Consider the following 20,197-nt stretch of genomic DNA (forward strand, 5'->3'; position numbering starts at 1 on the left):
ACTGCAATGAAACATATTGATTGTGAAAACTTGCATTTCATAAAAAAACATTCACCACCAATAAAGCCAATAGATGTCATCAAGAATCAACTTCATATTTGTATCAAATACGTCTCACCTACTACGGTTAGCGTTGCCTCTTTCATCCTCTAGTTGTGCTAGTCTAGCTCCTTCATCCTCTAGTTGTGCGTCCTGAATTCGTAAATGAAACTCTCCTTTCTGCACGTTACCAACAACCTGAGAAATCAATCGATAGTATATCAACAAATGATTAAGGGTGTTGCTAATAGATTCGGCTTGAAATCAAGGCTTACAGAAACACACGATTATGTTCATTCATGACCTATCCAGACGGCGCACACGATGAAGGACGTAATTTTAATAGCTGGAACTTATGTATAATTACGTTATGATGTGGATAAGAAAGACCTTGTAGCGTGGGTACTTTGGGTCCACTCTCCGGCCGGACGTTATGAACCGCCTAGGTGACCTAACCCAATTCACGACATCATCTGGTGACAGGTCACGGAAGCTGCAGTGAAGTGTAGCTGTATGGCCATGTAGGACAGCGGTGGGCAATGGAACTGCATTGTAGCTGACACAACTGGCTGTAATTTAAACACCTTAGGTGTGAGCTATCTTGCACATAACACATTGTAGAAGTGACATACTTGTTTGTGTCGTATTTGCCTATATAGACGTGATGCACCAAGAATACATCAAAGCGTCATTATACCAGTACAAAGAATTGATTTACGATTGTGACTGCATACTCACAAGAAATATCCCACTTATAAGGTACGTAGATAGCAATAGTAGAGGCGTTAGCTAGTAACATCCTTTCCCTATAACAATACCCTTTTACAGAGACAGCAAGAAAACTTGCTGAACTATGTGCCTACAAAATGAATGGCAACAACAACATACGTAGAACAGCAACAGAACGACATTATCATTGCTTACAATACATTCTCTATCCTTTGCTCCATCATAGCGTAATGGCCACACGATATGATCCCATTTACGTAGCAGTTGAGACACTTTAGAAGCAATCAGTGCGTGAACACTGTAAAGACTCGATCGTTTGGAGGAGCTTCTAGCTCAAGGTTAAAGCTTGTTATGACGTCGACGTCTATTTTGCTGTGGTGAGAGGCTTTGGGGCTTGCAGATGGTTTTGTTAGCCTCAATAAGCGTCATGAAGGCCGTTCCGTCTACTGGCCAATTTGCGCAAAACAAAAGGCATATGACAAGACGTTTAAAACGTCCCCTTGGATTTGCCTCTTTTAAATAGTAATGCTTTTATTTCAATCCTTTTTCAAAATCCAAGACTGTAACAAAGCCTTAAGGTCAAAATAAAATCATTTTGTGTTATCTTAACAAACGAACTATTCTTATTACTATGTCCTTTATTATATCTTTGTTATCTTCGTCAGTTGTAGCAACTACATTTTAACAACAAATAAATATGCCCCCTTCAATGGACATGATTGATGGTGCTCTTGTTTTGGCTTTCTATGATTTTATGGACAGACGTAAGTAGATTTGAACGAAGTGCGTAGTAAGAACGTGAATATATCACATGTTCCATTAGACCACAAAGCTTTAAATTACTTCAATAAGAATATTTTACTGTCCACGACACATAGCAATGTTCCAAGATAAAAATATTAAATATCTCCGGAGTACATTAACCGTTGTCAATATCTATTAGATAGATTATACGAACAGTTGGTTTATCCGCTTGCGGTGTTAACGCATTTCCGTTACATCTTGTTTGGTAGCTCATGTGTGGTGTGATCGAAAAAAATATTCCAATGGATTGTTTTGCTGCCATTCATCATCACTACATAATGATAAATGAATGTGGTAAAATGCATAAGTAAGTATAGGCAATTCTAATAAAAGAAGCATGTGTCCTTGAACCATTCGAAAGCCCAGTAAAGCTCTCTCTAACGCTTTGGCGTCTTCACACTTTAAAGGAATACTAATGGCGTTATTCAGAAGGAACAGTCCTGTTTGATTATAGCAACGGTAAGGTCAATTGCAGACCGGCAGCGCTTGTAGTTGTAGAAAAGCTGATACATTGTTACAAGTGAGCGACTCATTGATGATGATTGCATAGTGTTGCTATTATCATACATCTTGGTGATAATAGTGGCCCCGTAATAGCTCTTACTAACATTTACATTGAGGGTTCTATGTTCAGTGAACTGTTCCATGTTCTCGTCACGCCAAATTTCTTCATGAATGTATTATCGCCAAAGGCGATGTAACTGCATCGACTTGGGTAAGGTTGTAGAATAAGGTCATACACCATTACGAAAGTCATGAGCCATGGATGAATGACCATAAAGTATATCAAAAAATTACAGTAACTCCCTTCAGGTTGGAGTATATAAGTCTTGTTCATTTTTTAACAACTTCACTAACATTATTTGTGCTTTAGTGGATCATGTACTCCTGTTATTGATTTAGCCGTAAATAAAGCATACTTTATTCAGTGTGATATAAATACCGTGTCTGCTTTACACAAGGCATATCATCATTGTGCTGTTCATCGTGCCTCGGGTGTGTAACAATGAGGAATCATTTGACGTATTTAAAGCTAAGGTAAGTGGGTAAAGTTAATGAATCATCAACCATATGATGATGAATGATGCCTTTGCTTCATTGTCACTAGCTGGTATCAATTCCCAAAAAACATTACCACCACGTATTCTTGATATGATTAACGTCATCACAAACAATATGTACAATATGACATGGTACTATCATCATTTATAACGTATGATTATTGGTCTCGCATGTATTTATACGGCAGTGTTCTTATGTTATGAAATGCAGGAAATACTTCATTTGCAAGCGTTTTGAAAAGGCTATGGCGTCTACATTCTATAGGGCCTAGTGTACTACATTTAGATCTAGTTATCATAATGACGGAAAGAGCCTGATAACAGCGATAGGTCAACAACATTCCAAAACAGCAAACCGCTAGAAAACAAACGACCTCCTGTTTAATTTTCATAACGGGTTCCGATTCATCACAAAGAATCTCTTGTTCTTAGAAGATGCAGATGAGACGAGATATCGACATGACGACTAAGCGTACCCACCTTTACCCACCCAGTACAGATAGCATCATGCATGGCATAGCATAGAAAAAATGTCGTAACCAGTAATGAAAATATTGATTAGCTTCACCTACCGTCAGGAAAAACACTGAATAACCCGGCTGCAGCAAGCAAAAATACGTTTATGTTGGTCAGCATCTTGTTAGTGATACTTGCAGCAGTTCCGTGGCGATATGGTACGTCGAAGACGGGCTCAGTCTAAATGTGACATATGCCAAAAAGACCACAAGGGGAACTAGATCCTCTCTGGGCGCATCAATATGGCATTACAGGGAGCAGAAAGGATAGAAGCGTATCGTCTGGCATTTCACTGACGGATTGCGTGTGTATCAGTCCGCACACACCCATAGACCCAGGCCCTAAATGAAATCCTTCTGCGGCCCTCGGGGAAAGCTGAACACATTAGTTCGGCTGGAAGATCCCAGTAATGTGTTCCAATTACATTATGTCATCCATAATGCATAGCCTAAGTCAGTTAGAATAGATTTGGTGCACAACTTCCAGAAACAATGAGATCATGAACTTGCAGCAGGCTGCAAATATCCTTGAATTAGGAATTGTTATTTTTATACAGATATGCAGTCAATTAATGTTGTTTATAGATACGGGAAAAATTGATACCTAAAGCCCTTTTTCCAAACTAACGATTACCTGAAGCTTCCCGTTTACGTGTGACAAATAAGAGTTAATGTTTCCTCGTAAAACCTTAAGCTTCCTATGATTCTTTTTACTGCTATTTTCTGTGAAAGAAATGGAATTTTTTTTCTTATAATCAAACCTTTCTTATATGTTTTTGAAATGGATTTGTCACGTACTTTATGATTATCGATGTTTGGTTGTTACTGATAGCGAGGACACGTGGGATTACAAGAAAGACTGCATAACTGAACAATTTTGTGCTTACATTTGTACGTTAGTCCTTTCATTTATTGATCGTTTGTCTTTACACCATTTGAATCTAAAGCTGTAAATACTTATGATTTGAAACAAAGCGACCTGTGCGTTTACCAATACTGGGGTAGCCTTATGTATCATAAAGTGAAAAGAGCTGCGACCTCTTGCGACCCGCTGATGATTGCATCCACTGTAACCTTAGACGAATAAAATGCATTAAGATAGATTATTGACTAAAGCAAGAGCCTTCCATATACTGGGACCAATGTCTTGACCAATTTTGGATAAGCAATTTAAATTACAGCTGCGCATGAATGGTCAAATAAGACCATGTATACGCTATACACAGTACACGATCACAGTGTGTCATATTCTATGGTGCGGTACAGTACGTGGTTTCTGCCTAGAAGGTAACGCACAGAGATCAACTGGCTTAACTTTATTTCATTCACATTGGTACAGATGTCACTAGAATGGAACAGATGTTATTGTTAGTCTAACTATCTACGTCTCATGATGTTTAGCTACGTTTACAGAACAGCACAGAGGCATTTGAAATATATGTCACATAATATTGAAATATCCACAGAACACATGTTTATCATTTACTATCACAATGTCTAACTATACATTATACTTTTCTGTACTTTGTGTTAATGAGTATGTTGTGTTGCAACAAATGTCAGTTGACATATAAAATTCATTAAATGCTACTTAACATACTTCAAACCCATCAAACATCGATAAAACAATCTCATCATCATCAGGAGAGTGCACTGGACAAAGTTCACTCTCCTTGTCAAAGTTCGGCCATGACATGGCCCTATGTACTAATTACCTGCTGTCACACAGATGTAAAAATGCTGGCCTTTTGATGATTGCACGTCAATGCTATAGGCTGCTCAGCAACGCAATAAACAACCTAGAAAATATGTTTACATGCGTCCGTCAAAAACGCAATGTTCAATGGTACCTATATCCTCAAGGTATCGACTGCAAATGATATGACATTCTAGCAGATAATATCACACGCACTAATTATATATAATATAAATAGTTCCGTTGATAATTACTGAAACGACTATTAAAAAATCTTTCATTTGAAGAAACATTAACTCCACTATTTTCTACTCTCATCTCAGTGTAAAACAAATTTCAACCACGGTGTATATAATGTAAAACATTCCAAAATGTTCATATAAATATGAAGTGCCAATCTGTAAACTACTCCGTGTAATAACAAATTGAGAACCGCGATGTCGGTGCTACTGATCCCCATCGGAATACGGTGGAAGGGATGTCGAGTGAACCAGCCCTGCAATATAAAGAATAAAGAAAAACGTATGTTCAGTAATGTTTACTTACTTGTGCGAACACAATTATAATTGTTGTCTTCACAGAAGACTACGTGCAATACAAATATAAAAGTAGTAGATGTTTACCTGAGTAAGAAAGTCCAACCGACTCCCACTTCTTCTCCATCCGTGGCGGAGGCCGAGGCTTGAGTGTACCGTACATCTCCTGTAGCTCCAGGTCCTCCACACCGGAGTCAATGGTGCCGGTCTTGTACACGTACTTCGGTACAGGCGGCATCGGGCGGGAGGCGGACAAGTCAAAGGATTCTAAGAATAGTGGCATTAGTAACTGTTACGGTAGTATACATTACGTTGATGAAAGTTATACATCCAGGTAATAAGATACGCCAAAACCAATTGATCGAGCAACTGGATATGGTTTTGGAAACAGTGACACCCATAGTGTACTGACGGAAGAAAACTGATGTTGTCTGAAACGTCTGACCGTTTCCAAAATCATATCCTGTTGCTTGAGGTGTTGTTTTTGGCGTAGTATTCACTATTTCGTTTAGTTAAATCTTTAACCCTCAAGCACCCGACCTTTTTTTGCGACTAAAATGTTTGCAAGAATTCGGTGTTATATAAGTAGATAAATACCATCTTGATAAGACTTGCACATCAATCCCTTCTTCTTGCAGATGATTATAATAACCACCACAGCGACTGTCACCAGAAGAACCACTCCACCAGTGATAGCTGGGATCACGACAGTCTTCGGAATGGATTCTGTTGAGCAAAATTTAAAGACTGAATGGTACATATAGATTCACAAAGTTTTTGCCTTGCAGCAAGGTGAATTTTGTACACGTATAATAAAGCTCTGGGAAAATATATACTACCTTTGATCTCCAAGTGTATGTTTCGCTTGACAGTCCCGAACATGTTGGTCGTCTCGCAGATGTAGCTTCCACCATCCTTCACAGCCACATTCTGTATGGTCAGTGACGACGTCATTTCCTGGTTCCGTCTGGTTGTGACAATACGGAAATCAGCACTATCTAGCTCGGTTTCAAACCCGTAATTATTTCGCCATATCCACTGGACACGAGATGGCAAAGGATCGGCTGCAACAGTACAAGCAAGTCGCACTGTTTCCCCGGTATCAGCAGATACCATCGCCGTCTCGCCTTCTCCTTCCATATAGGGTTTGCCTGTGGAATATACGAATCACTAATCTTAGACGTCAACAACATTTCTTCCTGAATTCGAGAAGCTTAGAGCGAAGTGTGACTCTTATGAATTAGAAATTCTGTGACTAAAAATAATGATGAGGAACCAACCCACAACATCGATGAAAACATCCTTTGTCTTGTCAAGGAATCCATCACTTGTTGCTACGCACTGATACATTCCTTCTACATCATAGCGCACACGGTGGAACCGGAGAGGGTTTTTCCAGTACAACTTTGTATTCTTCCGCCGCCATGTTACTTTCGGTTTTGGATTTCCGTCCACCAGACAGTTCAGGGAGAAGTCATCATCCTCTGAAAGGGCGGTCACTTTGTCGTCCATAGAGGGGTCAATCAGCGGTGGGTCTATTTTTCAACCAAAGAAAGAAGATAAGTACTATTGATTTAAATTGTTATCCAACATTCATCGCATGTTGATTATACGAAAACAACATCATCTTTATTTTGTGAAAGACCTTCGTACACATGTAATAGAGATAACAAACTGTCTATGTACAGACAATGAGCCTCATTCAATCTACGGAATTTGTCACTTGACAGTACTGACGCTTATAATACGCTTATTGCGCAACAACAAAGTCTCCAATGGAACGCTGTGTATGTACGTATGTGTAAAAGTAGTATACAGACCATACGTACACAAAACCTCTAATGTCACAGTCCCCACTCCTAAGGGAGCTACACCATTGTCTGCCGTGCATTGGTAAGTTCCTGCATCCTGACGAGATGTACTGGGGATTCGAAACGTCTTCTGCCTGTGGAAGAAAAGAAATACGCAACCTGCCTTTTAAATCCAATTCACATGTATGATATAAGCGTTTATCTTGTACATTACTTGACTTGAAAAATAGTCGGGTAATTCTGTCGTATAAAGTCATTATACCCTATGTTGCCACTCATTAATGCTGGGCGGTGAGATCTTGTCCAGCTGATGGTTGCAGGAGGATTGCTGTCCACCAGGCAGGTCAGATCTGCTGAGTCTCCCTCTATGACGCGAACCGAAGGAGTGGGAACAGTCACGCTTGGGGGATCTAAGAATGAAAAAAAAAAAACAGGTATGTTGTAATTATGAACTGTCCAATGCAATAAAAATCGTATATATACGGTGCATATATCTGGTCTACCATAGAGACTTTATACTGTACATTTACAGAATAGACTTAAACGTGCGACTCACAATGCACTCGTAAAATCGTCCAAGATTCCTGCGTAGAAGTGATCTCCGGAAATGGCTGGCTGGCTTTGCAGGTCAGGTTCATACCGTTATCCCATTTGGTCAGTCGCTGGATAGTAAATTCAAGCTCTACTTGACTTTCACGGTCTTTAAAATTCACATGTTGCTCTGTAAATGCCTCCGTCCCATTGTACCAGGTCAGCTGAGGCAGTGGATGGCCTCCTGAAGATGTACAGCTTAATTCTAGCTGCTGCCCAGCCTGTCCTGGAACTTCCGCACCTCTCAGTGTAGGGGGTTGAGGAATAGGTACTGAAATGAAATACGTTTGAGATGTTTTGTTACTGTGAAAATATGTATTCTACGAAAAGACAAATTTACCTAGAACGCCAAGAGGAATCATTGAGAATCAAGTATTGCATCAAATGTTTCTTACCTACTACAGTTAACATTGCTTCTTTAGGTTCAAGACCAAATATGCTACACGTGTAAGCTCCTCTGTCCTCTAGGCTAACGTCCTGGATCCGTAGATTAAACTCCCCTTTCTGCACGTCACCAACAACCTGAGACATATTTCAAAACGTTTAAGGAATTGCTTTAATATTTAATGAATTTGGTCTAAAATCAAGGAAGTACATAGATTTTTTGACTGCTCTTTAATCCATTCTAACTGCACGATGAAACAAATAGCTAATTGCATTGCATAATGTTGTGTTTACTTATCACGAAATTCAGGACGCGAATAAATATATAGAATTTTAGAAATACCTGGTATCGTGGGTACTTTGGGTCCACCCTCCTGCCAATTGTAATGGCTCTTGCAGGTGATGACCTCACCCAACTAACGGCATCATCTGGTGACAAGTCATGGAAGCTGCAGTGAAGCGTAGCAGTATGGCCCAGTAGGACAGCGGTGGGCAATGGAACTGCATTGTAGCTGACACCACTGGCTGTAATATAAACACCGACTTAGGTGTGAGCTTTATTGTACATCACACATTGTAGAAGTGACTTGTTTGTGTCGTGATTGCTTATATAGACGTGATGCACCTAGAACACATTAAAGTGCCATTATACCAGTACAACGAATTGATTTACGATTGTAACTTCATACTAAGAAATATCCCACAGTATACTGTAAGTAGATAGCAATAGTAGGGGCGTAAGCTAACAATCTTTCCCTTTAACAATGCACTGATACAGATACAATAAAGGAACTTGTTGACCTATGTGCCACAAGGCCTTACAAGATGAATGGCAACAACAACATATACGTAGAAAGGCAACAGGATGAAATTATCATAGCTTACAATACATTCTCTATCCTTTGCCTCATTATAGCGTAATGGCCACACGATCTGCACCTTTTACGTGGCGCAGTTGAGGCACTTTAGAAGCAATCAGTGCGTGATCACCGCTAAGACTCGATCGTTTGAAGGAGCATCTAGTTCAAGGTTAAAGCTTGTTATGACGTCTTCTCAGCTGTGTTGGGAGGCTTTGGAGCTGGCTGATGGTTGGAGATGGTTTTGTCAAGTTCAATAAGCGTCATGAAGGCCGTTCTGTCTACTGGTCAATTTGCGCAAAACGAAAGGCACATGACAAGACGTTTAAAGTGTCCCCTTGGATTTGTCTCCTTTAAAAATTATTTGTTTTTTAATGCCAATCTTTTTATTCAATCCAGGTGCATATCAAGACTGTAACAAAGCTCGAAGATCAAAATTAATTAGTTTTGTGTTAGTCTTATTAAACTGAACTATTTCCATTACTATGTTCTTTACTAGTTTGTTGAATGTTTCGTCAGTTGTAGCAGCTGCAACAGAAAAAGGCTCCTGTGATTGATGATGCTTTTGGGCCCTTGTTTTGGCTTTCTAAAGCTTTTATGGATAGCCGCAGGTAGATGTCAACGAAGTGCGTAATTAGAACGTGAAGATGTCACATGTTCCATTAGAACACAAAGCTTTTACTTCAATACGAATATTTTCCTGTCAATATGACACATAGCAATCCTGCGTTCCAAAATCTTTTGTATCGCATATCTGTGTGGTGTGATCGTAAAAAATATTCCAATCAACTGTTGTATTATCGTTCATTACCACTAACAAATGATACATATTTATATGGTAAAATGAAAAAGTAGGTATGGGCACTTCTAGTTAAAGAAGCATGTGTCCTTGAACCATTCGAAAGCCTAGTAAAGCTCTCTCTAACGCTTTGGCGTCTTCACACTTTAAAGGAATACTAATGGTGTTATTGAGAAGAAACAGTCCTGTTTGATTATAGCAACGGTAAGGTCAATTGCAGACCGGCAGCGCTTGTAGATGAGCTGATACATTGTTACAAGTGACCGACTCATTGATGATGACTGCACTTCAGTGTTGCTAGCTTAGATTTTACAGAAAATTTAAAACCAAATATTGTATAGAGAAATATCTCGAACTTTGTGACTTTGAGCAGCGTTCCGCTACCAGTAAGATTAGAATTAGTGCCCACCCCCTGGAAATAGAAAAGGGGAGATATATCAAGCTACCTGTGTCCGAGAGGATTTGTAAATATTGCCCCTCAAATGCTGTGGAAGACGAGAGTCATTTTATCACTAATTGTTCTTTTTATGATGATATAAGAAACCAACTATTTACGAGTGTATCCAAAATACACGCTTACTTTCCAACTATTCCCGACAATGAAAAATCAATCCTACTATTAAAATCAAAGAACCCACACATTATAAAAGAAGTGGGTAAATTCGTCTTCCACTGCCTAAAGAGAAGAAGTCTAACCCAACAAAACCAGTATAATGTACACTAGCATAGCACAGTCATAGAATGTAGTTCCTAGCACCTTTGTATTTTTCCTTATTTTACATGTTGTCTGTACCTGCAATTAGCCCTCGGGCAAGAACTTGCAATAAACATATCACAATTATCATACATCTTTGTGATAATAGAGGCCCCGTAATAGCTCTAACATTAACATTGAAGGTTCTATGTTCAGTGAACTGTTCCATGTTCTCGTCACGCCAATTTTATTCATGAATGTATTATCGCCAAAGGCTATGTAACTGCATCGACTTGGGTAAGGTTGTAGAATAAGGTCATACACCATTACGAAAGTCATGAGCCATGGATGAATGACCATAAAGTATATCAACAAATTACAGTAGCTCCCTTTAGGCTCGAGTCAATAGGTCATGTTCATTTTTTAACAACTTCAGTTACATTATTTGTGCTTTAGTGGATCATGTGCTCCTGTTATTGATTTAGCCGTAGATAAAGTATTCCTTTTTCAGTGTCATATAAATACTATGTCTGCTTTACACAAGGCATACATCATTGTGCTGTTCATCGTGCCTCAGGTGTGTAACAATGAGTAATCATTTGACATATTAAAAGCTGAGGTAAGTGGGTAAAATTAATGAATCATCAACCATATGATGATGAATGATGCCTTTGCTTCATTGACACTAGCTGGTATCAATTCCCAAAAAACATCACCGCCACAATATTCTTGGCATAATTAACGTCATCACAAACAATATGTACAATATGACATGGTACTATCATCATTTATAACGTATGATTATTGGTCTCGCATGTATTTTTACGGCAATGTTCTTATGTTACGAAATACAGGAAATACTTCATTTGCAAGCGTTTTGAAAAGGCTATGGCGTCTACATTCTATAGGGCCTAGTGTACTACATTTAGATCTAGTTATCATAATGACGGAAAGAGCCTGATAACAGCGATAGGTCAACAACATTCCAAAACAGCAAACCGCTAGAAAACAAACGACCTCCTGTTTAATTTTCATAACGGGTTCCGATTCATCACAAAGAATCTCTTGTTCTTAGAAGATGCAGATGAGACGAGATATCGACATGACGACTAAGCGTAACCCACCTTTACCCACCCAGTACAGATAGCATCATGCATGGCATAGCATAGACAAAATGTCGTAACCAGTAATGAAAATATTGATTAGCTTCACCTACCGTCAGGAAAAACAGTGAATAACCCGGCTGCAGCAAGCAAAAATACGTTTTTGTTGGTCAGCATCTTGTTAGTGATACTTGCAGCAGGTCCGTGGCGATATGGTACGCCGAAGACGGGCTCAGACATATGCCAAAAAGACCACAAGGGGGAGCTAGATCCTCTCTGGGCGCATCAATATGGCATTACAGGGAGCAGAAAGGATAGAAGCGTATCGTCTGGCATTTCACTGACGGATTGCGTGTGTATCAGTCCGCACACACCCATAGACCCAGGCCCTAAATGAAATCCTTCTACGGCCCTCGGGGAAAGCTGAACACATTAGTTCGGCTGGAAGATCCCAGTAATGTGTTCCAATTACATTATGTCATCCATAATGCATAGCCTAAGTCAGTTAGTAAAGATTTGGTGCACAACTTCCAGGAACAATGAGATCATGAACTTGCAGCAGGCTGCAAAAATCATTGAAATAGGAATTGTTATTTTTATACAGATATGCAGTCAATTAATGTTGTTTATAGATACGGAAAAAATCGATACCCAAAGCCCTTTTTCCAAACTAAAGATTACCCGAAGCTTCCCGTTTACGTGTGACAAATAAGAGATAATGTTTCCTCGTAAACCCTTAAGCTTCCTATGATTCTTTTTACTGCTATCTTCTGTGAAAGAAATGGATTTTTTTTCTTATAATCAAACCTTTCTAATATGTTTTTGAAATGGATTTGTCACGTACTTTATGATTATCGATGTTTGGTTGTTACTGATAGTGATGACACGTGCGATTACAAGAAGGACTGCATAACTGAACAATTTTGTGCTTACATTTGTACGTTAGTCCTTTCATTTATTGATCGTTTATCTTTACATCATTTGAATTTAAAGCTGTGAATACTTATGATTTGAAACAGAGAGACCTGTGCGTTTACCAATACTGGGGTAGCCTTATGTATCATGGAGTGAAAAGAGCTGCGACCTCTTGCGACCCGCTTATGATTGCATCCACTGTAACCTTAGACGAATAAATTGCATTAAGATAGATTATTGACTTGCGCAAGAGCCTTCCATATACTGGTACCAATGTCTTGACCAATTTAGGATAAGCAATTTAAATTACAGCTGCGCATGAATGGTCATATAACACCATGTATACGATATACACAGTATACGATCACAGTGTGTCATATTCTATGGTGCGGTACAGTACGTGGTTTCTGCCTAGAAGTTAACACACAGAGATCAACTGTCTTAACTTTATTTCATTCACATTGGTACAGATGTCACTAGAATGGAACAGATGTTATTGTTAGTCTAACTATCTACGTCTCATGATGTTTAGCTACGTTTACAGAACAGCACAGAGGCATCTGAAATCTATGTCACATAATATTGAAATATCCACAGGACACATGTTTATCATTTACTATCACAATGTCTAACTACACATTATACTTTTCTGTACTTTGTGTTAATGAGTATGTTGTGTTGCAACAAATGTCAGTTGACATCCAAATTCATTAAATGCTACTTAACATACTTCAAACCCATCAAACATCGATAAAACAATCTCATCATCATCAGGAGAGTGCCCCGGACAAAGTTCACTCTCCTTGTCAAAGTTCGGCCATGACATGACACTTTGTACTAATTACCTGCTGTCACACAGATGTAAAAATGCTGGCCTTTTGATGATTGCACGTCAATGCTATAGGTTGCTCAGCAACGCAATAAGCAACCTAGAAAATATGTTTACATGCGTCCGTCAAAAATGCAATGTTCAATGGTACCTATATCCTCAAGGTATCGACTGCAAATGATATGACATTCTAGCAGATAATATCACACGCACTAATTATATATAATATAAATAGTTCCGTTGATAATTACTGAAACGACTATTACAAAATCTTTCATTTGAAGAAACATTAACTCCACTACTTTCTACTCTCGTCTCAGTGTGAAACAAATTTCAACCACGCTGTATATAATGTAAAATATTGCAAAATGTTCATATAAATATGAAGTGCCAACCTGTAAACTACTCCGTGTAATAACAAATTGAGAATCGCAATGTCGGTGCTACTGGTCCCCATCGGAATACGGTGGAAGGGATGTCGAGTGAACCAGGCCTGCATTATTCAGAATAAAGAAAAAATGTATGTTCAGCAATGTTTACTTACTTGTGAACACAATATTTTGTATCTTCACAGAAGGCTACGTGCAATACAAACTCATGATAAAAGTAGTAGATGTTTACCTGAGTAAGAAAGTCCAACCGACTCCCACTTCTTCTCCATCCGTGGCGGAGGCCGAGGCTTGAGTGTACCGTACATCTCCTGTAGCTCCAGGTCCTCCACACCGGAGTCAATGGTGCCGGTCTTGTACACGTACTTCGGTACAGGGGGCATCGGGCGGGAGGCGGACAAGTCAAAGAATTCTAAGAATAGTGGCATTAGTAACTGTTACGGTAGTATACATTACGTTGATGAAAGTTATACATCCAGGTAATAAGATACGCCAAAACCAATTGATCGAGCAACTGGATATGGTTTTGGAAACAGTGACACCCATAGTGTACTGACGGAAGAAACTGATGTTGTCTGAAACATCTGACCGTTTCCAAAATCATATCCTGTTGCTTGAGGTGTTGTTTTTGGCGTAGTATTCACTATTTCGTTTAATAAAATCTTTAATGCAGACTTACTTTTATGCAGATAGCTTTTAAGCAGATTTTTTGCAAGAATTCGGTGTTATATAGGCAGATAAATACCATCTTGATAAGACTTGCATATCCAGCCCTTCCTCTTGCAAATGATTATAATAACCACCACAGCGACTGTCAACAGAAGAACCACTCCACCAGTGATAGCTGGGATCATGACAGTCTTTGGAATGGATTCTGTTGAGCAAAAGTTAAAGACTGAATGTTACATATAGATTCACAAAGCTTTTGCATTGCAGCAAAGTGAATGTTGTATACGTATAATAAAGCTCTAGGAAAATATATACTACCTTTGATCTCCAAGTTTATGTTTCGCTTGACAGTCCCGAACATGTTGGTTGTCTGGCAGATGTAGCTTCCACCATCCTTCACAGCCACATTCTTTATGGTCAGTGACGACGTCATTTCCTGGTTCCGTCTGGTTGTGACAATATGGAAATCAGCACTATCTAGCTCGGTTTCCAACCCGTAATTATTTCGCCATATCCACTGGACACGAGATGGCAAAGGGTCAGCTGCAACAGTACAAGCAAGTCGCACTGTTTCCCCGGTATCGGCAGATACCATCGCTGTGTCGCCTTCTTCTTCCATATAGGGTTTTCCTGTGAAATATACATATCATTGAACTTAGATGGCTTGTAAATGCCTACCTGCATTTGGTTAAAGGTATACTGATTAGAGCGATGTATGGCTATAATGAGTTAGAAATTCTATGCCTGTATATCAGCTCTAAGTTTTTTTATAAATAATGATGAGGAACTAACCCACAACATCGATGAAAACATCCTTTGTCTTCTCAAGAAATCCATCACTTGTTGCTACGCACTGATACATTCCATCTACATCATAGCGCACACGGTGGAACCGGAGAGGGTTTTTCCAGTACAACTTTGTATTCTTCCGCCGCCATGTTACTTTCGGTTTTGGATTTCCGTCCACCAGACAGTTCAGGGAGAAGTCATCATCCTCTGAAAGGGCGGTCACCTTGTCGTCCATGGAGGGGTCAATCAGCGGTGGGTCTATTTTCAACCAAAGAAAGAAGATAAGTACTATTGATTTAAATTGCTATCCAACATTCATCGCATGTTGATTATTCGAAAACAAAATCTTCTTTATTTTGTGAAAGACCTTCGTACACATGTAATAGAGATAACAAACTGTCTATGTACAGACAATGAGCCTCATTCAATCTACGGAATTTGTCACTTGACAGTACTAACGCTTATAATACGCTTATTGCGCAACAACAAAGTCTCCAATGGAATGCTGTGTATGTACGTATGTGTAAAAGTAGTAAACAAATCATACGTACACAAAACCTCTAATGTCACAGTCCCCATTCCTAAGGGAGCTACACCATTGTCTGCCGTGCATTGGTAAGTTCCTGCATCCTGACGAGATGTACTGGGAATTCGAAACGTTTTCTGCCTGTGGAACACGAGAAAGATGCAGCCTTGAAAAAACAATTAACTGTATAATGTAACAGAGTGTTTATTTTGTTCTTTACTTGACAAAACGTCGGGAAATTCTGTACGGTAAACCACTAACTTCAAAGTAACGCTTTTGTCGTATGAAGCTATTACCCGATATTGCCACTGAGTAATGCAGGGCGGCCAGGTCTTGTCCAGCTGATAGTTGCAGGAGGATTGCTGTCCACCAGGCAGGTCAGATCTGCTGAGTCACCCTCGATGACGTGAACAGATGCAATGGGAACAGCCACACTTGGGGGATCTAAGAATGGAAAGAAAAACACATGAAAGTTGTAATAATGCACTGTCCAATGCTATAAAAATCGTATATATATGCGGTGCACGTATCAGGCTACCACGTAGACTGTATACGCTTACAATGTATAATTAAGGGTTAATGACCCGCCTCGAGGTGTATATGGTGTCATAACGCCTGGTCCTTTGCTATAACCACCGAATAAAACCACCGAGTGAGCGAAGCGAACGAGGTGGTTTTATGAGGTGGTTATAGCAAAGGATCAGGCGTTATGACACCATGTACACCGAGGAACAGGCGGGTCATTAACGTTATTATCATATAGCCTACCCAAACTTGCAAACTCCTGTATGACGCATAGATCCCTTGGTACTATACGTATGAATTCCTTTGTCGAATTTCTGAAAGTTCATATTTGTTCCTTGGTACATTTGTTTAAAGATTGCAGTTTGAAACCAAAATTTCCACAGAAAATATTTAAAACATTGCAGTCTTCGCTTTTTCGAACAACAAAACTCATTATCAATGTTAACATTGTCTGTACTTTTTTCCCTCTGCTCTGGCATATGTTTCGCTCCTTTTGATTGGCCAAACCCTGCATATCTGTGTGTATCAGTCTGGTTGGTCAGAATGAATCGACACCGGCACCGGTGCCGGTGTCGATGCAAATCGACACCGGTGCCGGTGTCGATCCATTCTGACCAATCAGAAGAGGATACACACCGGCCTGGCCAGAATCTAAGTGTTATGGCGACATAACCAACGTGGAACGGGGCCTTCTGATTGGTCCGCGGCGCCTGGCTATATGATAATAGACTTTAACATAATGGCAACTCACAATGCACTCGCAAAATCGTCCAGGATTCCTGAGCTGAAGTGATCTCCGGAAATGGCTGGCTGGCTCTGCAGGTCAGATTCATACCGTTATCCCATTTGGTCAGACGCCGGATAGTAAGGTCAAGCTGTACTTGACTTTCATGTTCTTCAAAATTAACGTCTTGCTCCGTAAATGCCTTCGTTCCATTGTACCAGGTAAGTTGAGGCTGTGGATGGCCACCTGAAGATGTACAGCTAAGCACTAGCTGCTGCCCAGCCTGACCTGGAACTTCCGCACCCCTCAGTGTTGGGAGCTGAGGAATAGGTACTGATATAAAATACGTTTGATAAGTTTTTGTACTGTGCAAATATGTATTAGACGAAAAGACAACTTTAGCTAGAGAATCAACCAAGAGTAGTACCTTGAGAATCAATCAAGAGTATTGCATCAAATGTTTCTTACCAACTACAGTTAACATCGCTTCTTTAGGCTCAAGACCGAAGACATTACACGTGTAAGCTCCTCTGTCCTCTAGGTTAGCGTCCTGGATCCTTAAATGAAACTCTCCTTTCTGCACGTCGCCAACAACCTGAGACATAGTTTGAAATGTTTAACCGATGGCTCTAATGAATTTGACCTGAAATCAAGGAAGAACATAGATTTTTCTCTTATCCATTAATACAGCTAGATGAAACTAAAAGCTAATTCAATTACCTTGTAATGTTGTGTTATAAAGGAAACTACGTAAGTAAAAAACAGACAGACCTGGTAGCGTGGGTACTTTGGGTCCACCCTCCGGCCAGATGAAATGGCTCTTCCAGGTGATGACCTAACCCAACTAACAACATCATCTGGTGACAAGTCATGGAAGCTGCAGTGAAGCGTAGCTGTATGACCCAGTAGTACAGCGGTGGGCAATGGAACTGCATTGTAGCTGACACCGCTAGCTGTAATATGAATAGCGACTTAGTTGTGATCTATATTGCACATCACACATTTGTCTACTTGTTTGTGTCGTGATTGCTTATAGATGTGGTGCCCCTAAAGTACACTTAAGCGTCATTATATCAGTACAAAGAATTGATTTATGATTGTAACTGCATACTGACAAGAAATATGCCACAGTATAAGCTGTCAGTGAGTGAATATCAATGGTAGTGGATAAGCTAGCAACCTCTCCCTGTAACAATACCCTGCTACAGAAACAGAAAGGAAACTTGCTGAGCTATGTGCCTCTAGGTCCTACAAGATGAATGGCAACAACAAACATATGTAGAGCGGCAACAGGACGAAATTATCATAGATTAAGATACATTCACTATCCTTTGCCCCAGTATAGCGTAATGGCCACGCGATCTGCACCGTTTATGTAGCAGTTGAGGCACTTTAGAAGCAATCAGTGCGTGAACACCGTAAAGACTCGATCGTTTGGAGGAGCATCTAGCTCAAGGTTAAAGCTTGTTATGACGTCTTCTCAGCTATGTAGAGAGGCTTTGGGGCTACCATGGTTTTGCCAGCTTCAGAAAGCGTCATGAAGGCCGTCCCGTCTACTAGCCAATTTGCGCAAAACGAAAGGCACATGACAAGCCGTTTAAAGTGTCCCCTTGGATTTGTCTCCTTTAAAAAGTATTTTATTTATTTCGATCTTTTTATTCAATCCAGGTGCATATCAAGACTGTAACAAAGCTTGAAGATCAAAATTAGTTAGTTTTATGTTAATCTTAGAAAACTGAACTATTTTCACTACTATGTTCTTTACTAGTTTGTTGAATGCTTCATCGGTTGTAGCAGCTGCAACAGATAAATATGACCCCTATGATTGATGATGCTTTTGGGCCCTTGTTTTGGCTTTCTATGCTTTTATGGACAGCCGCAGGTAGGTTTCAACGAAGTGCGTAGTAAGAACGTGAGGATGTCACATGTTCCATTAGACCACAAAGCTTTTACTTCAACAAAATATTTTGCTTTCCATATGACACATATGCATAACAAGCCTACTTTCCAAAAGTTTTTATATTACATATCTGCGGAAAGTACATTAACCGTTGTCAATGTTTATTGGATAGATTATACTAACGGTTGGTTTATCCGCTTGCGGTGTTAACGCATTTCAGTTACATCTTGTTTGGTAGCTCATGTGTGGTGTGATCGAAAAAAATATTCCAATCGATTGTTGTGTTATCATTCATCATCACTGCATAATGATAAATGAATGTGGTAAAATGAATAAGTAAGTATAGGCAATTCTAATAAAAGAAGCATGTGTCCTTGAACCATTCGAAAGCCCAGTAAAGCTCTCTCTAACGCTTTCGTGTCTTCACAAAGGAATACTAATGGTGTTATTGAGAAGAAACAGTCCTGTTTGATTATAGCAACAGTAAGGTCAATTGCAGACCGGCAGCGCTTGTAGATGAGCTGATACATTGTTACAAGTGAGCGACTCATTGATGATGACTGCACTTCAGTGTTGCTATTATCATACATCTTGGTGATACTAGAGGCCCCGTAATAGCTCTCACTAACATTAACATTGAAGGTCCCATGTTCAGTGATCTGTTCCATGTTCTCGTCACGCCAATTTTCTTCATGAATGTATTATCGCTAAAGGCGATGTAACTGCATCGACTCCGGTAAGGTTGTAGAATAAGGTCATACACCATTACGAAAGTCATGAGCCATGGATGAATGACCATAAAGTATATCAACAAATTACAGTAGCTCCCTTTAGGCTCGAGTCAATAGGTCATGTTCATTTTTTAACAACTTCAGTTACATTATTTGTGCTTTAGTGGATCATGTGCTCCTGTTATTGATTTAGCCGTAGATAAAGTATACTTTATTCAGTGATCATATAAATACTATGTCTGCTTTACACAAGGCATACATCATTGTGCTGTTCATCGTGCCTCGGGTGTGTAACAATGAGTAATCATTTAACATATTTAAAGCTGAGGTAAGTGGGTAAAGTTAATGAATCATCAACCATATGATGATGAATGATGCCTTGGCTTCATTGTCACTAGCTGGTATCAATTCCCAAAAAACATCACCGCCACATATTCTTGAAATGATTAACGTCATCACCAACAATATGTACAATATGACATGGTACTATCATCATTTATAACGTATGATTATTGGTCTCGCATGTATTTATACGGCAGTGTTCTTATGTTACGAAATACAGGAAATACTTCATTTGCAAG

At 39.5% G+C, this 20,197-nt stretch overlaps 3 protein-coding genes across 3 annotated transcripts; all 3 read right to left on the reverse strand.

Moving 5' to 3' along the window:
• Window positions 1-5,957: 5,957 nt before the first annotated feature.
• On the reverse strand, window positions 5,958-7,301 carry LOC118422139 (kin of IRRE-like protein 1). The gene is made up of 4 exons (XM_035829654.1): window positions 7,210-7,301; window positions 6,661-6,915; window positions 6,220-6,531; window positions 5,958-6,106 (listed from the first exon to the last, which is right to left on the reverse strand). Exons 2-4 carry the CDS (start codon window positions 6,890-6,892, stop codon window positions 5,958-5,960), a joined length of 693 nt encoding a protein of 230 aa, XP_035685547.1. The 5' UTR covers window positions 6,893-6,915; window positions 7,210-7,301.
• A 725-nt stretch (window positions 7,302-8,026) lies between these two features.
• Window positions 8,027-11,859, reverse strand: LOC118422140 (kin of IRRE-like protein 1). Its single transcript, XM_035829655.1, has 4 exons — window positions 11,733-11,859; window positions 8,510-8,691; window positions 8,182-8,304; window positions 8,027-8,053 (listed from the first exon to the last, which is right to left on the reverse strand). The coding sequence occupies exons 1-4, from the start codon at window positions 11,857-11,859 to the stop codon at window positions 8,027-8,029; spliced, it is 459 nt and encodes a 152-aa protein (XP_035685548.1).
• Window positions 11,860-13,806: 1,947 nt separating this feature from the next.
• On the reverse strand, window positions 13,807-17,311 carry LOC118422141 (hemicentin-2-like). The gene is made up of 8 exons (XM_035829656.1): window positions 17,013-17,311; window positions 16,033-16,180; window positions 15,762-15,877; window positions 15,214-15,468; window positions 14,740-15,051; window positions 14,498-14,626; window positions 13,985-14,164; window positions 13,807-13,856 (listed from the first exon to the last, which is right to left on the reverse strand). The coding sequence occupies exons 1-8, from the start codon at window positions 17,092-17,094 to the stop codon at window positions 13,807-13,809; spliced, it is 1,272 nt and encodes a 423-aa protein (XP_035685549.1). The 5' UTR covers window positions 17,095-17,311.
• Between the last annotated feature and the right edge of the window lie 2,886 nt (window positions 17,312-20,197).

Source organism: Branchiostoma floridae, chromosome 9 (assembly GCF_000003815.2).
Source record: "Branchiostoma floridae strain S238N-H82 chromosome 9, Bfl_VNyyK, whole genome shotgun sequence".
Lineage (NCBI taxonomy): Eukaryota > Metazoa > Chordata > Leptocardii > Amphioxiformes > Branchiostomatidae > Branchiostoma > Branchiostoma floridae.

What these genes read in the sequence shown, in the direction of transcription:
- LOC118422140 (XM_035829655.1), bottom strand. Translation starts at nt 11,859, where the DNA reads ATGTCTGAGCCCGTCTTCGGCGTACCATATCGCCACGGACCTGCTGCA. An exon ending in ATTCACTGTTTTTCCTGACG is followed by an intron (nt 8,692 to 11,732) that starts GTAGGTGAAGCT and finishes TTTATATTACAG; the next exon opens with CCAGTGGTGTCAGCTACAAT. An exon ending in CAAAGTACCCACGATACCAG is followed by an intron (nt 8,305 to 8,509) that starts GTATTTCTAAAA and finishes AATATGTCTCAG; the next exon opens with GTTGTTGGTGACGTGCAGAA.
- LOC118422139 (XM_035829654.1), bottom strand. Translation starts at nt 6,892, where the DNA reads ATGGACGACAAAGTGACCGCCCTTTCAGAGGATGATGACTTCTCCCTG. An exon ending in TGTTTTCATCGATGTTGTGG is followed by an intron (nt 6,532 to 6,660) that starts GTTGGTTCCTCA and finishes TATATTCCACAG; the next exon opens with GCAAACCCTATATGGAAGGA. An exon ending in CATACACTTGGAGATCAAAG is followed by an intron (nt 6,107 to 6,219) that starts GTAGTATATATT and finishes TTTGCTCAACAG; the next exon opens with AATCCATTCCGAAGACTGTC.
- LOC118422141 (XM_035829656.1), bottom strand. Translation starts at nt 17,094, where the DNA reads ATGAATCTGACCTGCAGAGCCAGCCAGCCATTTCCGGAGATCACTTCA. An exon ending in TGTTTTCATCGATGTTGTGG is followed by an intron (nt 15,052 to 15,213) that starts GTTAGTTCCTCA and finishes TATATTTCACAG; the next exon opens with GAAAACCCTATATGGAAGAA. An exon ending in ATGCAAGTCTTATCAAGATG is followed by an intron (nt 14,165 to 14,497) that starts GTATTTATCTGC and finishes CACTATTCTTAG; the next exon opens with AATTCTTTGACTTGTCCGCC.